We start from the raw sequence: 16,485 nt of genomic DNA, 5'->3' as shown, positions 1-16,485 counted from the left end.
TATCAACATCAGCAGCTCACCACCTCCCCTGGGTTCTGAGACCAGGCACAGCCTCTCCCAGTCTGGGGAAATGTAAACTGAGACCGGCTGGGTTTGCCCCTGGAGCCTCCCCTTCTGTTGGGGCGTCTGGCCGTGCTGGGTCCGCCCCTCACCCACCCAGGGCTGCCAAGGACTGCACCGACTACATCCCCTGACCTGCATGCCCAGCAAGGGCAAGCATAGAAACACCCAGAGAGGCTGCTCGCCAGCCCTGCTCAAGGCGAGAGAATGCACGTGCAGCTGAAATATCAGGAGTTAGCAGGGAGAAGAGAAGACATGGCAGGGAGCTCAGCTGGCCTGCACTCCCTTCTGCAGTGTGATGGGGGGACAGCAAGTAGCCTGCAGGAGGCGGCCAGGTGACACTCCAGGGCCATGTATGTGGGGGTGTCCTCCAGTACCCCAAGATCGGATCCCTTGGTGGTGGCCCAACATGAGTGGTCCCCGGGGGGCTGTGCCACGCTGGGACGGGGCAAGGCAGCTCTGACAGCTGGGGGTCCACTCACCGCTGGGCCCCTGGGCGACGGGAGAGACGTCCGGGTGCTCATAGCTGGGTTCCGCGGAGCTGTCCTGGGCCTGGCCTGTGGGAAGAGGAGAGGGCACAGGGCCTGAGCTGGGCAGGCAGGGCAGGCGCCTCGCTGTCAGATGGGGCACATGGAGGGAAGGACCTGGAACGGGTCGGGGTTCTCTGTGTGTGGGGTTGGGGAGGGGTCTCTGTCTACGTGGCTGAGCATCTGAGATCGCCCCAGGCCCACAGCTGAGCACAACCCTCCTTGAATATCCCCTCTTCTTGGCCCCACGAGCATTTGTTGGGGGAAGCCCCAAGCTGGTGTCTCCAGGGACCATTGGCTCCTTCACTGTTGTTCATTCACACCGAGTGTCTACCGTGGGCCAGGCGCTGGTCTCCCAGCTCGGGACGCGGGGACGACACCCTGCCCTGTGCCACGGCCCATTGAGGGATCAGACAGTAAAAAGCACGGACCTGTGATGGCTGGTCAGGGGGTGACAGGGCTCTGGAGGAAACTTTGGAGCAGGTTGGGGGCCCCAGGGGCCAAGAGTGGGGACAGGGCTGCACCCTACACAGGGTGCTCAGGGCCGCCAAGCAGGTGAGGGCTCCGCACAGGGGAGGCCAGGGCAGGGGGCCGAGGCCACCTCAGAAACCTGGCAGACCCTATGAGGCTGATTTCTGGGGTCCTCAGTGGCTGTGCCAGTGTGGCAGGAGGGGCGTCTGGCCCACCACCCAGGACCCTGAGGGGGCAGGCCCAGGCTGGATGGTGTGGACGGGGGCGGGCACAGCTTCACCCCCAGGCATGCCCCCTTTCCTCGGCTCACCCCGGGACGACCTGCCCTCATCCTGAGGTGTGCTGAGAGAAGGCCCGGGGAGGGGGTGGGGGCCGGCCCAGCAAGAGGGCAGGAGGGAGAGCTTCCTGGCTCTGGGTCTGAATGGCAGCAGCAGAAGGCTGGGGGCGGATGTGTGAGCCCTGTGGGGTAGCGTGGACCTCGGCAAGCTGTGTCGCGGTCCCCACACTGCTGAGTCCTGCCCTGCCATTCCAGGAGCCCCAGGAGCGTCACCCCCGACCCTGGGTGGCTCCCCCTGGAGCACGCTGTCACCCCACATCTGTCCAGGACCCAGCTGCCCCCTGGGAAACAGAGGGAGGGAGGCGCAGGCCCCAATGGGAGGGGGCCCTCAGAGGGCCACAGGGACCGTGAGCTTCTCCTCAACACCCTCACAGCTGTGGGCCTCACCAGCACCCCCACTCAAGGCTGAGACCCCCAGGAGCCGCCCATTGAGGCCCAGAGGGGGAAAGTGAGTTGGTGAACTGGGGATGCATGAGGGGGGTTCCCAGGGCAGGCGGGCAGCTCCCCAAGGCTGGCCCAGCAGTCCGAGAGCCTGCAGACCGGGCCTGGCAGGGGCAGAGGGCAGCGAGCAGCAGAGAAACACACACACACCAAACTCTGTGGGCCAAGGTCTGGCCGCGAACAGGGAAGGTGGGCAGAGGACTCAGAGACGCTGGGCTCCTGCTTCTCCAGCTCAGGGGAGCAGCCCGACCAGAGAGGCCCCTGCTCCGACTTGGACCCCTACAGACCCCAAGAGCCCTATCCAACCACACGAGCTGGAAACTACAAGATGGTGGGAGCCAGGGGCAGGGGCCCAGCTGCCAGGTGCCACTCGCAGACACACTCAGCTTGCCTGGAGGCTGGGGCAAGGCGTCCGAGCTGCCTGTTGTTCACCCGCGACCAGGGTCACCCCAGGACTCAGGAGAGCAATGGGGGCGCTGGGCTGTGGCCAGGGCTGGCCTAGGAGAGCCACCCAGCACGAGCCTTACCTGTGTGCTGGGCACAGGCCAGGGCGAGAGCCAGGGCCCAGAGCGGGGCCAGCCTCCTCTGGCCGACACCCATCGTGTGGAGGAAGGGGAGAAGTCCCCAGGGGTGGCCTCTGAGGAGGCACCCGAGTCGGCAGGAGCCTTTTGTAGCCCCAGAGCTGGCCCCAGCCCAGCCTCTTCACGTGGTGGGCGGGGCAGGGCTGCGTTCCCCTCACCCAGGTAAACAGTGGGTACTCACTCCAAGCTGGCTGGCGGCTGGAGACAAGTGTTATCTGCCAGGTGCAGGCCAGTTTCCTGAGGGGTCCCCAAGTCCTGGCTCACGTGCATCCTCCTGCCGGGCCCCCACCCCAGACTTTCCCTGGGCAGGCTTCCATGCAGCTGACCCCTGAGATCCTGGTGCCTGGAGACGCTGCCAGCATCCTTGCTGCTGAGGGCTGCCAGGGCAGGGCTGGCCCTCACTGGAGAGGGGCTCAGGAGGCAGCTCCCCCAGGGACAGGACCCTTCCCCAGGCAGCCCCCGCCCCCCAACACTACCTGGGCCCCTGGTGTGCTTCAGGCTCCTGGCCCTAGGTGGGCAGTGGGAAGCCACGAGCCAGCTCTACTCACATGTGGGCCTGTGGCCCCGAGGGGCAGGAGTGGCTATGCCCACCAGGCTGGAGAGAGGCCAACCAGCCCCAGCCCAGAAACCATCTGGCAGGTCTTTACCCTGACGGGCTCCAGCTGAGAAGATGCTGTAGGGTGACGGAGACCTGGCCCTGACCACGGGTGTGCGAGCCCAGGGCCTTGTCTGGGTGCCGAGCATGGGGATGGACTCTCCTCCCTGGTGGCCACACACCTCTGCCAGGACTGGCAGCTCTGTTGCTCACAGGTGGCCCTGACCAGGAGGCACCCTGGGGAGAGGTGGCAGCAAAAGGAGTGGGCGCTGGGAGGGTCTGGGGTGGGGGGCACCTCGAAGCTGTTCTGAGCACTGGCTTCCCACTCTCTTGGGGCCAGTCCCAAGCTCCTTCTGGTCACCTGTTCCCTGAGCCATCCCCTCCTGTGCTTCCAACTGGCCCTGGAAGCTGGAGAGAACGACTCACACATCACACCAATGTGAGGGAGTCGGGGAGGATGAATGAGGAAATGAATTAGTGAATGAGTGAGGGAGTGAATGAATGCATGAATGGGTGAGGGAGTGAGTGATCACACAGGAGGCCTGGATGCCTGGTGGGGTGAGTGAGTGGAGCCCCCAGCAGACTGCTGCCTCAAACGTTCTTGACCAGGCCAGCACGGCTGGGGCGTCCCTGCCCAGCCTTGGAGCTGGTCACCAGGTCACCGGGTACTGAACAGGGCAGAGGGGTCCTCAGTCAGTGTGCGGACAGCGCATCCCCAGGGGCAGGCAGGGTGGCCAGGTCTGGCTCCGAATGGCTATGTGGCTTTGTGGTTAGGATGTGGACGCTGGGAACTGGTGCCAAGGGGAGGCTCATAGGTCTCTGGATGGGGGCCAGGACCCAGGCCGACAGGCATGTGGGTGACACGGGCCTGCCCTCCTTACACCCCCGGAAAGGCAGGGAGTGACAGGTCAGCCAGTGTCCACACCCCCAGCACGGGACACAGGCCTGAGTCCATGAGGCAACCCCTGACCCTTCTGAGTCACCACCTGGCCCTCAAAAAGGGGCATGCCCTGCGTGTCCGAGGCTGGGCTGAGCCCCCCAGGCAGTGGGCACCCATTGGCCACCCAGAGTTTGCAACCTGGGCACCTCCAGGCCACCACACATCCCTGCCCCAGAGTTGACATCCCTTTCTGGGTGCATCCTCCACGAGATGCTGCCCAGCGCCGCTGCCGGGGTCGAGCGTGGCTGTAACTGACCATGCTGGCGTCTGTGCTGGCCTGGCTGCACTGGGCTTCCTCCTGGGATCCGATTTGCACCATAGGACATAGGACCAGGCCACCCACCTGTCTCCTGAAAATCCAACCCAGGCTGACACCTCAGGAGGCGCCAGGCCTGGCACCTGCACATGTCTGAGATTTCCTGGCTCTCAAGGGACCCATGGGGAGGAGTCTGGAGTCAGGGCAGGTGTGGGGCTAGTAATCTGGCCTCTAAACTCAGGGTCCTTCTCACTCGTGACCTCCCCAATCCAGGGGGGTAGTGTGGAGGGGCGGGGGCTGGGGGTCCTTTAAAGCAGCCAGCAGCAACCCTGCCCACCCGCTGTCCGGGGGCTTCCCACTCAGTGCGTGCAGTGCAGGGGAAGGGGCGAGGCTGGGACAGCCTCTGCCTCTCCAAACCTCAGTTTCGTCATCTGAAAAGGGGTCTGTGAATATCCTTGCAGAAAGGGGATCATGTGGGCAGGGGACCTGCAGTAGGGATGCTGTGTGCTGTGAGTGGGCGGCACACATGGGGACACGCCTGGCCCAGGGTCCCCAGGGGCCACACAGCCTGTACCTGGGCCTCTGCCAACCCCCCACGCAGACCTGATAAATGGCACCAGCGAGAGAGGGCTGGGGTCCAGCCCTGGCAGGAGCTCCGCGTTGCTGTGGAGACAGGGGTGCGTGGAGGGATGCAGGAGCAGGGTGGAGGGCCCAGCTGGGTCCCAGAGCATCGCTCTTGCTGTCACCACTATCGCCAGGTTGCTGACTCATTCCGGCCGCTGTGATTGGGGACAGGAAGCCGGTATGAGATAGCCCCCATTTGTCACGGGACCAGCACTGACCCAGGTGTGGAGGAAATGCCCGGCCTGCCCAGGATCTAGCCGTGAGCAGGGGCCCCCTGGGGGAAGAGGACCCCACAGGTGGGGGTGCAGCCTGGGTGTCCCTGCCCACTGGCCACTCCTCCACCAAGTCCAGTGCTCCCCTCTCAGGGGCAGGGGTGAAGGCAGAGCCCAGGCCCTGGGACCCCTGACCAAGGACAGCCTGCTCCTCACAGCTCTGTCCTCAGAATCCTGGTGGGATGGCAGCAGTCACAGCTCCCTCAGAGGTCTCCTTCCCTCGGCAGAGCCCTGGGGCTGCCGCCAAATCCTCTCCCTTCCTGCTCCTCTGACACCATCAGTAAAGCAGGTGCCCCTGGGCTCCTTGGGAGTACGGGGCCCCTGGCCTGACCCTGACCTGACGCTGACCCCAGCCTGGCCCAGCCCAGCCCAGCTGTCACTGGTCAAGTTGACCAGAGTGGGGGACTGGTTTCAACACTGCTGTCCCCATCTGGGATTTACCCCCACCCTCAGGCTGGTCACTTCCATTCCAGTTTCTGGGCACAGCTGAGGTCCCAACACAGATGAGCCTCAGGGCTTTGGGGTCGCAGGCCCTGGACAGCAGGACCCGGGGAGGCCATGCCCTGCCTTCCTTCTCCTCTGCGAGGCTGCGAGGTGGGACCCCCATCCTGGGGAGGCCGGGCGGGGCTTTAAGGTGACGGGATAGCTTCAGCCCTTCTCATGTTGGGTTCTGGGGCTTGGTGCCCCCTGTCCAGGACAATGGGATGAGCATAGACTGTCCTGCCAGAGTGACCAGGCAGCTGGGACCCAGGCCTCCCCCATGGCCTGGTGCCCTCAAGGGGGCTGCTGTTGGGACAGACTCGAATTTCACCCTCCCAATGGGGGCACATCCCCAACCCACAGCTCAACACCTGCGCCCTGAATGCCAGGGGGCCCCCAACCCCCTTCCCTGGGGCAAAGGCCAGTCCTGGACCAGCCACGCGTCTCAAAGCAAAGCATTGGTCCACACACAGTGGAGCAGACGGCTGTCTCCAGGCCCCACCAGACCCTGCTTGCAGGCCCGTCTCGGGCAGCCCTGAGTATGAGGCCAGCTGCTCAGGTGCCCTGACAACAGCTAGCCGCGGATGGAGCGCCTGGTGGGCTGGGAACACTTCTGGGGGCCCCATTGTTTAATTCATTCAACCCTTTAAAAAACCCATACCCCTGAGTGGTAGGAACTGGGGTCATCCCCACTTTGCGAATGACACAGGAGGGAGGCGCCCGGCCAGGGAGGGGCCAGCCAGAACTCAAACCCAGGGCCGGGGCTCCAGACTCTGGGAGAAGGGAGTATCCTGGCTCTGGCACCCACTAGCTGTGTGGCCCCTGGGCCAAGGCATCACCCTCTCTGTGCCTTGCTCTCCTCATCTGGAAAATGGCGATCACAGGACCCACTCAGAGGACCGTGGCCTCAAGGATGAAATGAGTTGATGAGCAGGTAAAGCGTCCTCTGAGGTGTGTCTGGTCCCAGGAAGTGCCCCACACAGGGTCTGCCACCCCCATTCCCCTGAGACTTTGGGTGAGTCCCCACAAAGCTCCTGCTTCCTCATCCGTGAAACTGGGCCATGATGCCACACTGGAACACTTCTTGGACTTTTTGCCCGTTCTAACAAATCTGGAATTGCAGTCCCTGCCACGTCAAATTGTGCATCATGTTGGTTAATCAGGTAGCACCTTCCTCTCCTGGCGGCACCGAAAATCACAGTGCAGTTTCTGCTCAGTGGGGGCTTAGCGTCCATGCCTTGCAGTCGTGCCTGACATGCAGGGGTCGCCAGGAGGGCCGAGGGCTGTGGCCCAGGCTGCGCCCCCAACAAGCAGCTGCCGTGACTGCGGACGTCACAGATTGAGGAGGAACTGGGCATTTTGGGGCCAGGTTCCCGCCTCTCCACATGACAGAGAATGACCTCAGACAAAGAGGGTGAGTCCCTCAGAGCCGCAAAGAGGAAAGGGCTGCGGCTGGGAACCACCGATAGCTCACAAGACTTATCGCGGCTGTTGACTCAAAGGGCAGGTTTGGCCGTGGATTTTCTCCAAGCCAGGAACTTCCTCGATAAGGAAGAAGGGATCCTAATCGCTCCCTGCTTTGCTCTGGGGCCAAGGGATAGCCATCCGGGGTGAAGCCCACAGGTGGGGCCGGCCTCCGGGTGAGGGAGAGACCCTCCCTGGACTGGCTAGCGGGGGGCGTGCTCCAGAAAGGGAGCGGAGAGTAAATTTGGTTTTATGGCGGGGCCACATTGATTTGGAACCTTCCTACGTGTATTTGTTTATCTGAATCACTGGGCAAACAGAATTCCTCCCGAGATCTGGCCTGGCTGCTGAAGCCCTGAGCCCCAAGGTCCACGGCTCTGGCTCAGGGACCAGCTCCCCCAGCCCACATCAGTAGTGATGCCCCACCACCCACTGCTGACGTGGCTCCCACGGCTGAGCTTCTCTCTGCCCAGGCCTGGGATGAGCCGCGCTCCCTGCTGGGGTCCCTTGTCTCCCTGGGCCAGCCTGGCTCCTGGCCCCTCCCTCCCTCCTCATTCCCCTTCTCCTGCCCCAGGAAACACAAAGGCCCCTCAACCCCCTCCCCCACATGCTGCCTTTTTTCAGCCTCAGTGCAGCTAGCACCCTCCCACCTCCTGGGCCCCAGGTGCCCTCAGAGAACCCAATGGAGGCCACAGACCAGCCCCCAACCAGATGCTCTCAAGTCTGCCCCTAATTTTGGAGTGAGGGATGTTCAAAGGCCCTGGGACAGATCTGCAGACCCAGATCCCCTTCCGAGGCCGACGCCCAGCCAGTTTCCACTGCTGGCCTCACCTCCGACCCCAACGGCCCCGAGGGTCTGTGACGGTGAGGGAGGTGAGCACCTTTGTGTCCATTGTGCCTTCACAGGCAGGCTGGACACCAGGGTCAGGGCGTGGCTCATACGCTGCTCAGAACTCCCCCTACCCCCAACCCTAAGGGCCCCTGCTCCAGCCCCACCCCTGAGCACCACCATCCATAGGCTGCTTCCCCACCCAGATGGGGAGCTCCCAGGGTCCGTCCAATGCTATAGTGCTTTTAAAAGGATTTTTTTCAGTATAAAATCATACTCAGAAAAATTGAAGCATCATTTCCAGGTCTATCACCAAAAGAAGTGAAAGCAGTGTCTTCAAGAGGTATCTGCACGCCTGTGTTCACAGCAGAATTATTTACAACAGTAAAAAGGTGGAAGCCGCCTGAGTGTCTAGTAACAGGTGAATGTGGTCCATCCACACAGTGGAATATTGTCAGCCTTAGAAAGGACGGAGGGGCCTGCCCGGTGGCATGGCAGTTAAGTGTGCACCTTCTGCTTCTGCGACCTGGGGTTCACTGGTTCAGATCCCTGGTGCGGACAGGGCACTGCTTGGCAAGCCATGCTGTGGGGCATCCCACATATAAAGTAGAGGAAGATGGGCACGGATGTTAGCTCAGGGCCAGTCTTCCTCAGCGAAAAGAGGAGGATTGGCAGCAGTTAGCTCAGAGCTAATCTTCCTCAAAAAAAAAAAAAAAAAAGCCTGTCACAGAAGGACAAATACTGTGTGATTCCCCTCAGATGAGGTCCCCAGAGTTGTCAAATTCACAGAGACAGAAAGGATGGTGGGTGCCAGGGGCTGGGGGAGGGGGAGTCAGTGTTTAATGGGGACAGAGTGTCAGTTTGGGAAGATGGAAAGTTCTGGAGATGAGTGGAGGTGACGGCTGCACGACAATGCGAATGAGCTTAATGCCACAGAACTGCACTTAAAAATGGTTAAGATGGTAAAATTTTGTTACGTGTATTTTACCACAGTTTTTGAAAATTAGAGAAAAAATTAAAGCAAAAGTTGCCACCCCCACCTTGAGAAAATACGTGTTAGCACGTAGTTTGCTGTAAGGCTGTGCAGACCTTGACAGGAGGCCTTTCGAGGCACGCTCTTCTGAGCCTCGCAGTTCATGGCGGCACCTTGGGAGTCCTTTCCGTCCCGCATCGGAGTGCCCCCTCACCCGAAGGGGCTCTTCCCTTCCAGTTCTCCTGGTTTGTATAAAGTACAAATAAACTGGCCACTTCTCCAGGGAGTTCGCAAAAATACTGGCTTAGAGGGGACTGGGCCCGTATCCCCAAAATACCTGGGGAGCTGGGTCTTCCCAGGGCTCGGTGGTCCCCAGCTCTAAGAGCACAGGTGCTGGGGTACTCACTTTGGGGGCCGGAAACACAGAGGTGCTGGAACCACCCTGCCTGGGGCTCCCATTTGGCAAACACAAGCTGAGCGTGCGTACACATACGCTCACACCCGGAATCTCTGAAGAAGCTGCAGGTAAATAGCGGCAGGTGCCGTGTGCACACCGGCTCTGAGTCACTGCCCCAAAGCCAGGATGGGGTGGGCCTCGGCCACAACACGCTCAGCCCAGAGCGAGGCAGGGACAACACCGTGTCCACCCAGAAGGACCAGGGACGTAAGATGGGCAGCGATCCTGGGAAAGAAAGTTCACCAGACAATAACACTCACGCCTGGCAAGACCTCAGCTTTCTAAAGATATGAACAGAGAGATGCTGAAGGAAATCACACACTGTCGGCTCAGCAGTGGGTGGTGGGGCTTTGGGGTGGGTGTTCCCTCCTCTGAAACAAGTGCACCAGCAATAGAACTGGAACGGTGTAGCTGGAACTGGAACATTGCTGCTAGAACAGAAACATTGTAGCAGTAGTTAGCTGCACAGTCACATACACGCCCAACAAAACAGGCACAAACACGCTCACAAACATGCAAACATGCACACAACACACATACGCAAATACACATGCGCGTGCACACACACGTGCACACAGCAGCTGCAAAGCCCTGGGCTTTAGCCGTACAGAGGGAAGGGGAGGGAGTGAGCACGGGCTCCTCCGTGACTCCGTGTTGCTGCAGCTGTGTGCACCTTGTCCATGGCCCCTGCACTGTGGCCCCTGCACCATGGTCCCCACAACGTGACGGTTCTCTGCATTGGCTGTCTCTCTCCCCTCAGCCATCTAGGCCCTCACCTGAACTGTACAGTTGGGGTGTGCGGAAGGGTACTGAGGACCCGCATCCTCCCTGGACAGACCCTGGGCCTCTGACTCGCACTGCCGTGGCTGAATGGGGAGTCCTCAGGGGCCGTACTCCCCCACCATCCTGGCTACACTCCCGAGGCCAGACACACCCTCTGAGCCCTGGTCTGGGGGCAGAGGCTGCACAGACGGAGGGATAGCAGGGATCCAAGGGGACCCCGATGGGGTGGCCCCCAGGTGGCCCATCTCAGGGTCCCAGGCCAGGCTGGGAAGCCCTCCTCTTGTGGCCAAAGGTGTGGCAGCACAGGAACCACATGCCCTCAAGCTGAGGAGGTTCAGCAAGCAGAGATAAAGGGGCCACTTTGAGGGCCTCCACTCCCTTCACTCATGGACCCCAATCCCTTCCCAGACAGGAAGTCATCCTGCAACTGGCTCTCCACTGGCCGCCGGCTGGCACTTTGCTCCTCACTCCCCGCTCCTTCTTTGTGCTGGGGCCCCTCTCGTCATCCACGTCCCTCTGTCCCAGGGCCCCTCTCCTCATCCATGTCCCTTCAGCCCTTCCCCCGGCTTTCCCTTGGGATGACAAGCGACCCCGATGAGGGGACAGAGGGCTCCATCAGCACAGTTGCCCTCTGAGAAGAAGGTGTGTCCATCAATTCTAGAGGGTCCCAGCTATAAGTGAGAGTCCGTGGACACTCCCGGTCTGCAGACAGCCTCACAGGTCCACATATGGGCCAGACTCCAGCACCCTTCTCCCTCCAGAACTTCTGCTCGATCCAGGGTGACCGACAGCCCGGTTTGCTCAGAACCATGCTGGTCTTCTCTGTTTGGGCCGTTCTGGTGGGAGTGAGGGGGAGTCTCGTTGTGGTTTTGTTTGAAGTTCCCTGACAGCCATCAAGCTGAGCACCTTCCGGTGTGTTCTTTGGCATTCCAAGCACCTTTTCAATCCTTTCCCCATTTCTTTTTTTTAAAATTAGGTTGTTTTTCTTTTCTTATTGATTTGCAGGAGTTTTATATATATATACTTGATACAAGTTCTTTGTCAGAAATTTGTACCTTGAATATATTTTTTAATAGTGTCTTCCGATGAAGTTTTTAATTTTGATGGAGTCCCATTTATCAAGTTTTTTTCTTGTACAGCTGCTGTTTTCATGTTCTGTTTAAGAAACTTTCCCTGTCTCAGACTCCTGAAGACGGGCTCTGGTGTTTTCTTCTAGGAGTTTTGTTGTTTAACATTTTGCTTTTAGGACCGTGATCCACCTGGAATCAACTTTTGTACGTGGCGTACAGTGGGGTCAGGTTCACGGTTCTCTGTCCCAATATCCAGTGGCCAAGCACTGTTGGTTTTCACGGGTGGGTTCACCATGAGTCAAGTGACCATATATGTGTGGGTCTGTTTCTGGGCTCCCTATTCTGTCCCGTTGATCCTCATTTGGATCAATTCTGCTCTGTCTGATTAACAACGTCTCGAAAATGGTGGAGAAGCTCTAACTTTGCTCTTCTTCAAGACTGCCCTTGAATGCGAGGTCTTTCGCATGGCCGTGCACATTTTAGAATGAGCTTGTCAATGTCAAAAAAACCCAAAAACCACTGGGATTTTGATTGGGATCGAGCTGCAGATCAGTTTGCAGAGAACTGAAATTCTAACATTACTGAGTCTTCTAATCTACTAACGTGATGTATCTCTCCACTTATTTTAATCTTTTAAAACGTCTTTCAACAATTCTTTGCAGTTTTCAGAAGTGGTCTTAAATGTCTGTTGTTCAATTTATTCAAAAGAACAACATCTTGCTCAATGTATTTGAAGTTTTTTGATGCTGTTTTCCAGTAGCTGGTTATATAGTTATAATATATGAATACGCTTTTTTGTATGTTGACTATATTAGGCTGAATAATGGCTCCCCAAAGATGTCCAGGTCCCCATCCTCGGAACCTGTGAATATCAGCTTACGTGAGAAAAGGAGCTTTGCAGATGTGGGTTAAGTTAAAGATCTTGAGATGGGAGATCACCCAGGATTGCTTAACGTATTTTGATGCTATTTTTTTCAATTAAGCTTTTTGTTTTGAGATAATTGTAGATTCACATGAAGTCATAAAAAATAATCCAGAGAGATTCCAGCCTCCTCCAATGGTAACATCTTACAAAACTCTAGTAGGATTGCAGCCTGGCCATTGATGTCGATCCAGTCAAGACAGAACATTTCCATCCCCACAAGTGTCCCTCACGCCGTCCTGTCACAGGGACAACACTTCCCTTCCTCTCCCCACCCACTTGACCCCTGGCAACCACAAATCTGTTCTCCATTTCTGAATGTTGTCATTTCAAGAATGTTACATGACCTTTGGGATCGGCTTTTTTCACTCGGCGTAATCCCCTGGAGATTCATTCCAATTGTTTCGTGTGTCAATATTTCATCACTTTTTATTGCTGAGCAGTGTTCCACAGTGTGGGTGAACCACACTTTGACCTATCACCTGTTGAAGAACATCTGGGTTATTTCCAGTTTTTGTCTGTTACAAATAAAGCTGCTATAAGAGTTTGTGTACAGGCTTTGGTGTGAACTTCAGTTTTCCTTTCTCTGGGATAAATGCCCGGGAGTATGATTGCTAAGTTGTGCATGTTTGGAGTTTTAAGAGCCCGTTAAGCTGTCATCCGGCGTGGCTGTACTGTTTTACATTCCTGTCAGCGATGACTGAGCCAGTTTCTCCGCGTCCTCTCCAGCGTCTGGGGTTGTCATGATTTTTTCTTTTACATCCTGATAGATATGTCACGACATCTCACTGTGGCTTTAATTCGCATCTCCCTAGTGAATTTGCATTTCCCTCCAGGCTAATGGTGTTGAGCATCTTTTTACTGGTTTGTTGCCATTCATGGATCCTCTTCAGTGAATTGCTCTTCATGTCTTTTTCCCATTTCCTAAGAGGATGATTTTTTTTTTTTCCCGAGGAAGATTAGCCCTGAGCTAACAGCTGCCAATTCTCCTCTTTTTGCTGAGGAAGACTGGCCCTGAGCTAACATCCATGCCCATCTTCCTCTACTTTATATGTGAGATGCCTGACACAGGATGGTGTGCCAAGCAGTGCCATGTCTGCACCCGGGATCCAAACTGGCGAACCCCGGGCCGCTGAAGCGGAACATGCACGCTTAACCGCTGTGCCACCGGGCCGGCCCCTGATCTGTAGTTTTTGATTTTGGTTTTGGATTTTTTTTGTACTGCCTGTCTGATTATGGTGTCTGGGTGATACTGGGTAATACATAAAATGAATTGGGAAGTGTTTCCTCCTCTTCTCCTTTCCGGAAAAAGTTGTGCAGAATTGATGTTAATTCTTCTTTAAAAGTTTAATAGAATTCTCCACTGAAACCATCTGAGCCTGAAGATTTCTCTTTGTGGATTTTAAAATTATGAATTTAGCTTCCTTAATAGTTATGAGGCTACCCAAACTGTCTATTTGTGTTGGGTGTGTTGTGGTAGTTTGTGCTTTTAGAGAAGGTGGTGGATTCACATAAGTTGTCCAACTTCTGTGTGTAGAGTCGTTCCCAGCACTCACTTATCCTGTCAACGACTGCAGGGTCTGCAGCGATGTCTCCTGTCACATTCCTGATACTGATAATTTGCGTCTTCTCTCTCTTCTTTACAGCCTTGCTATAGGCTCCTTTAGCCTTGCTAAAATTTGTCGATTTTATGTCTTTCACTGATTTCTTTCCTGTTTTCTGTTTCACCGATTTCTGCTGTGGTCTTGGGTCTCTCTTCCTTCTGCTTGCTGTGAGTTCATTTCGCCCTTCTTTTTCTGGGCTCTTGACATGGGAGCTCCTTTGCTGCTCTGAGACTTTTCCTCTCTCCTGGCGTTGCATTTACTGGTGTGAACCCCCCCAGCACCGCTCAGGCTTTGCCCCCGATTCTTGGCTCACTGTGTTTTCATTTTCATTCAGTCTCTGTAGCTGTGTGTTTCCCCTGACAATTCCTCCTTGGCCTGTGGATTATTTAGAAGTGGGTTTCTGAGTATTTGGAGATTTTCTTGCTAACTTTCTGTGATTGGTTTTTAATTGGATTTCCTTGTTGTCAGAAAACAAACTCTGCATGATTTCAGTTATGGTAAATTTGTGGGGGTTTGTTTTATGGCTCAGGACGTGGTCCATCTTGGCGGATGTTCCGTGGGCGCTAGAAAGAATGTGTATTCTGCTGCTGTTGGGTGGAGTGTTGTGGAAATGTTGATCACTTCCTGTTGGTTGATGGTATTAAATTCTTCTATATCCTTGTTGATTTTCTGTCTAGTTCTATTAACTGTTGAGACAGGGTGTTGCCCTCTCCAGCCATACTTGTAAATTGGTATATTTCTCCTTTCAGTTTTATCCGTTTCCTGTTCAAACATTTTGCACCTTTTAGGGAACATCTTCTGGTGACCAATTCTCTTTCTCTGCCCTCATCTCTTTCTTTCCTTCCTCTCGTCTTCCCCTTCCTTTCTGGAGGATGTTTCCATGGGGCAAAGCATTATGGGCCGGGAGTTCTTCTCTTTCAGCATTTGAAAAATATCATGTTTCTTTGGACTTCGTGGCTCCTGATGAGAAATCTGCTGACACTCAATTTGCTTTTCCCCATAGCTAAAATGCTGCTTCTCTCTCACTGCTCTCGATTTTTTTTTTTTTTTTTGCCTTTAGTTTCAGAAGTTTGACTATGCTGTGTCTGGGTGCGGCTTTCCTAGAATTTAACCTGTTTAGGGTTCACTCTGCCTCTTATATCTGTAGGTCATTTGCCAAATTTGAGGCGTTTTCAACCATTACTTCTTTGAGTGGTTTTTCAGCCCCATCCTCTTTCACTTCTCTTTCTTTTCCAGATCCCCAATGATGTGCGTGTTGGATGTTTTGTTATAATCCCACAGATTTCTCAGGCTCTGTTCTTTTTTGTTTTTTCCAGGCTACTTTCTCTGTTTAATAGATTGGATCATTTCTGTTCTTCTATCATCCAATGCGTGGTTTCTTTCCCTCGCTGGCCTCTTTCCCTCCATTTTCCTGGAGATCACATCCATGGAGCGGTTTTCATTTGTTTGTTTTTTATTTCAGTTTTTGTAATTTTCAGTTCTAAAATTTCCATTGCTTCTCCTTTATACCTTCTATTTCTTTGCTGGGACTTTCTATTTTTCCACTCGTTTCACTGTGTTCATAACTGAAGCATCTTGGGGCAGCTGCTACACAGTCTCTGCCAGATAATTCTAACATCTCTGTCGTCCGTGTGGCCTCTAGTGGTATTCTTTTTTCATTCAGTTTGAGGTCTTCCTGGTTCTTAGCATGATGAGCGATTTTTTATTGAGATCTGGACATTTGGGATGTTGTCGTGAGACTCTGGAGCTTAATCAAACCTGTTTAGTTGGCTTTCTCTAGCACAGACTCACCAAGGGAAGGAGGCACCAGGTGGAGGTCCAGCTCTCAGTTGACGTCCCGGGGGTCTGCTCATTACTTCTGGGTGGGGTGGGAGTTCTGGCTCCCCACTGGGCCTCCGCCAATGCATTCTTGGCCGGAAGGGTCAGGGGCTTCTTGTTACTGCTCCCCAGGCATCTTCCACTGATGCTATGGGGGAAGGTGGGCTCGTTCCCACCAGCAGAGATGAAATCTCGACTCCCTGCCCTGCCTCCCCAACCTCACCCCATAGGGAAGGCCTTGGGCACCTCATTGCAGCTGGCAAGGGTGGAAGCTGGCCCCCACTCAGCCTTTGCTGGGGGCTGGGGACACAGTTTTCTTCTGTAGTGTTTGGCTGGAGTAGGGCAGCTATTAAATTATCAGCTAAAAGTTTTCTGTTTCCCCAGCCTGCCCCTTTCTTGAACAATTTGGCTCAAGAAAGCAGGTTTCTCTTGAAGCTTTTCCCCCATACTTGTTGCTGTTTCCACACTGCCAACTTCTTCAGCTCCAAGTCTAGGGAAGATGAGGAGAAAATAAAAACCAGGGAACTCACCACAGCTCGTGCCTTGGGTCCCAAGGTCCCTACCATTCTGCCTTCTTCTCTCCACCTTTCAGAATCTTCTTGTGTTTATTTCATAAATAATGTTCAAAATTTTGAGTTGTACCGAATGATCCTTTGTCCTACTTGATTTCTTGTTTTAATTCCACTTCCTGTTTGTTGGTACCATGGCCACGGCTCTGTATCTGCTGCTTTTGTCTGCTGTCGTGCTGTCTTCCACTTTTGGCTTTTCTGCAGCGTGACTTCTGGGAACGTCTCTTGTAAATAACACGCAGTTAGTCTGTGGGTATTTTTTTTCTTTTTTAGTCCAATCTCCAGCTTTGTCTTCACAGGGAAGTTCAATGTGCATTTGTCCCGTTTATCACAGCTGCGTGGGGTCTTCAGTCACCTTGTTTATGCTTCATCACCTTTTTCTTTGGTTTTCTGTTCTTTTCCAGTTTGGTTC

At 55.2% G+C, this 16,485-nt stretch overlaps 1 protein-coding gene across 1 annotated transcript in view; it reads right to left on the bottom strand.

The window, feature by feature from the left end:
* The window catches only part of MUC5AC (mucin 5AC, oligomeric mucus/gel-forming), a 40,636-nt gene extending 38,200 nt beyond the window's left edge, over positions 1-2,436 (bottom strand). The window contains exons 1-2 of the mRNA XM_070229186.1: positions 2,364-2,436; positions 543-617 (exon numbers count right to left, since the gene is read on the bottom strand). Coding sequence (XP_070085287.1) covers positions 543-617; positions 2,364-2,436 — 148 coding nt within the window. The remainder of the gene's footprint in view (positions 1-542; positions 618-2,363) is intronic.
* Positions 2,437-16,485: the final 14,049 nt, after the last annotated feature.

This window comes from Equus caballus, chromosome 12 (genome assembly GCF_041296265.1).
Source record: "Equus caballus isolate H_3958 breed thoroughbred chromosome 12, TB-T2T, whole genome shotgun sequence".
Classification (NCBI taxonomy): Eukaryota; Metazoa; Chordata; class Mammalia; order Perissodactyla; family Equidae; genus Equus; species Equus caballus.
This window is presented reverse-complemented; position numbering and strand designations above follow the sequence as displayed.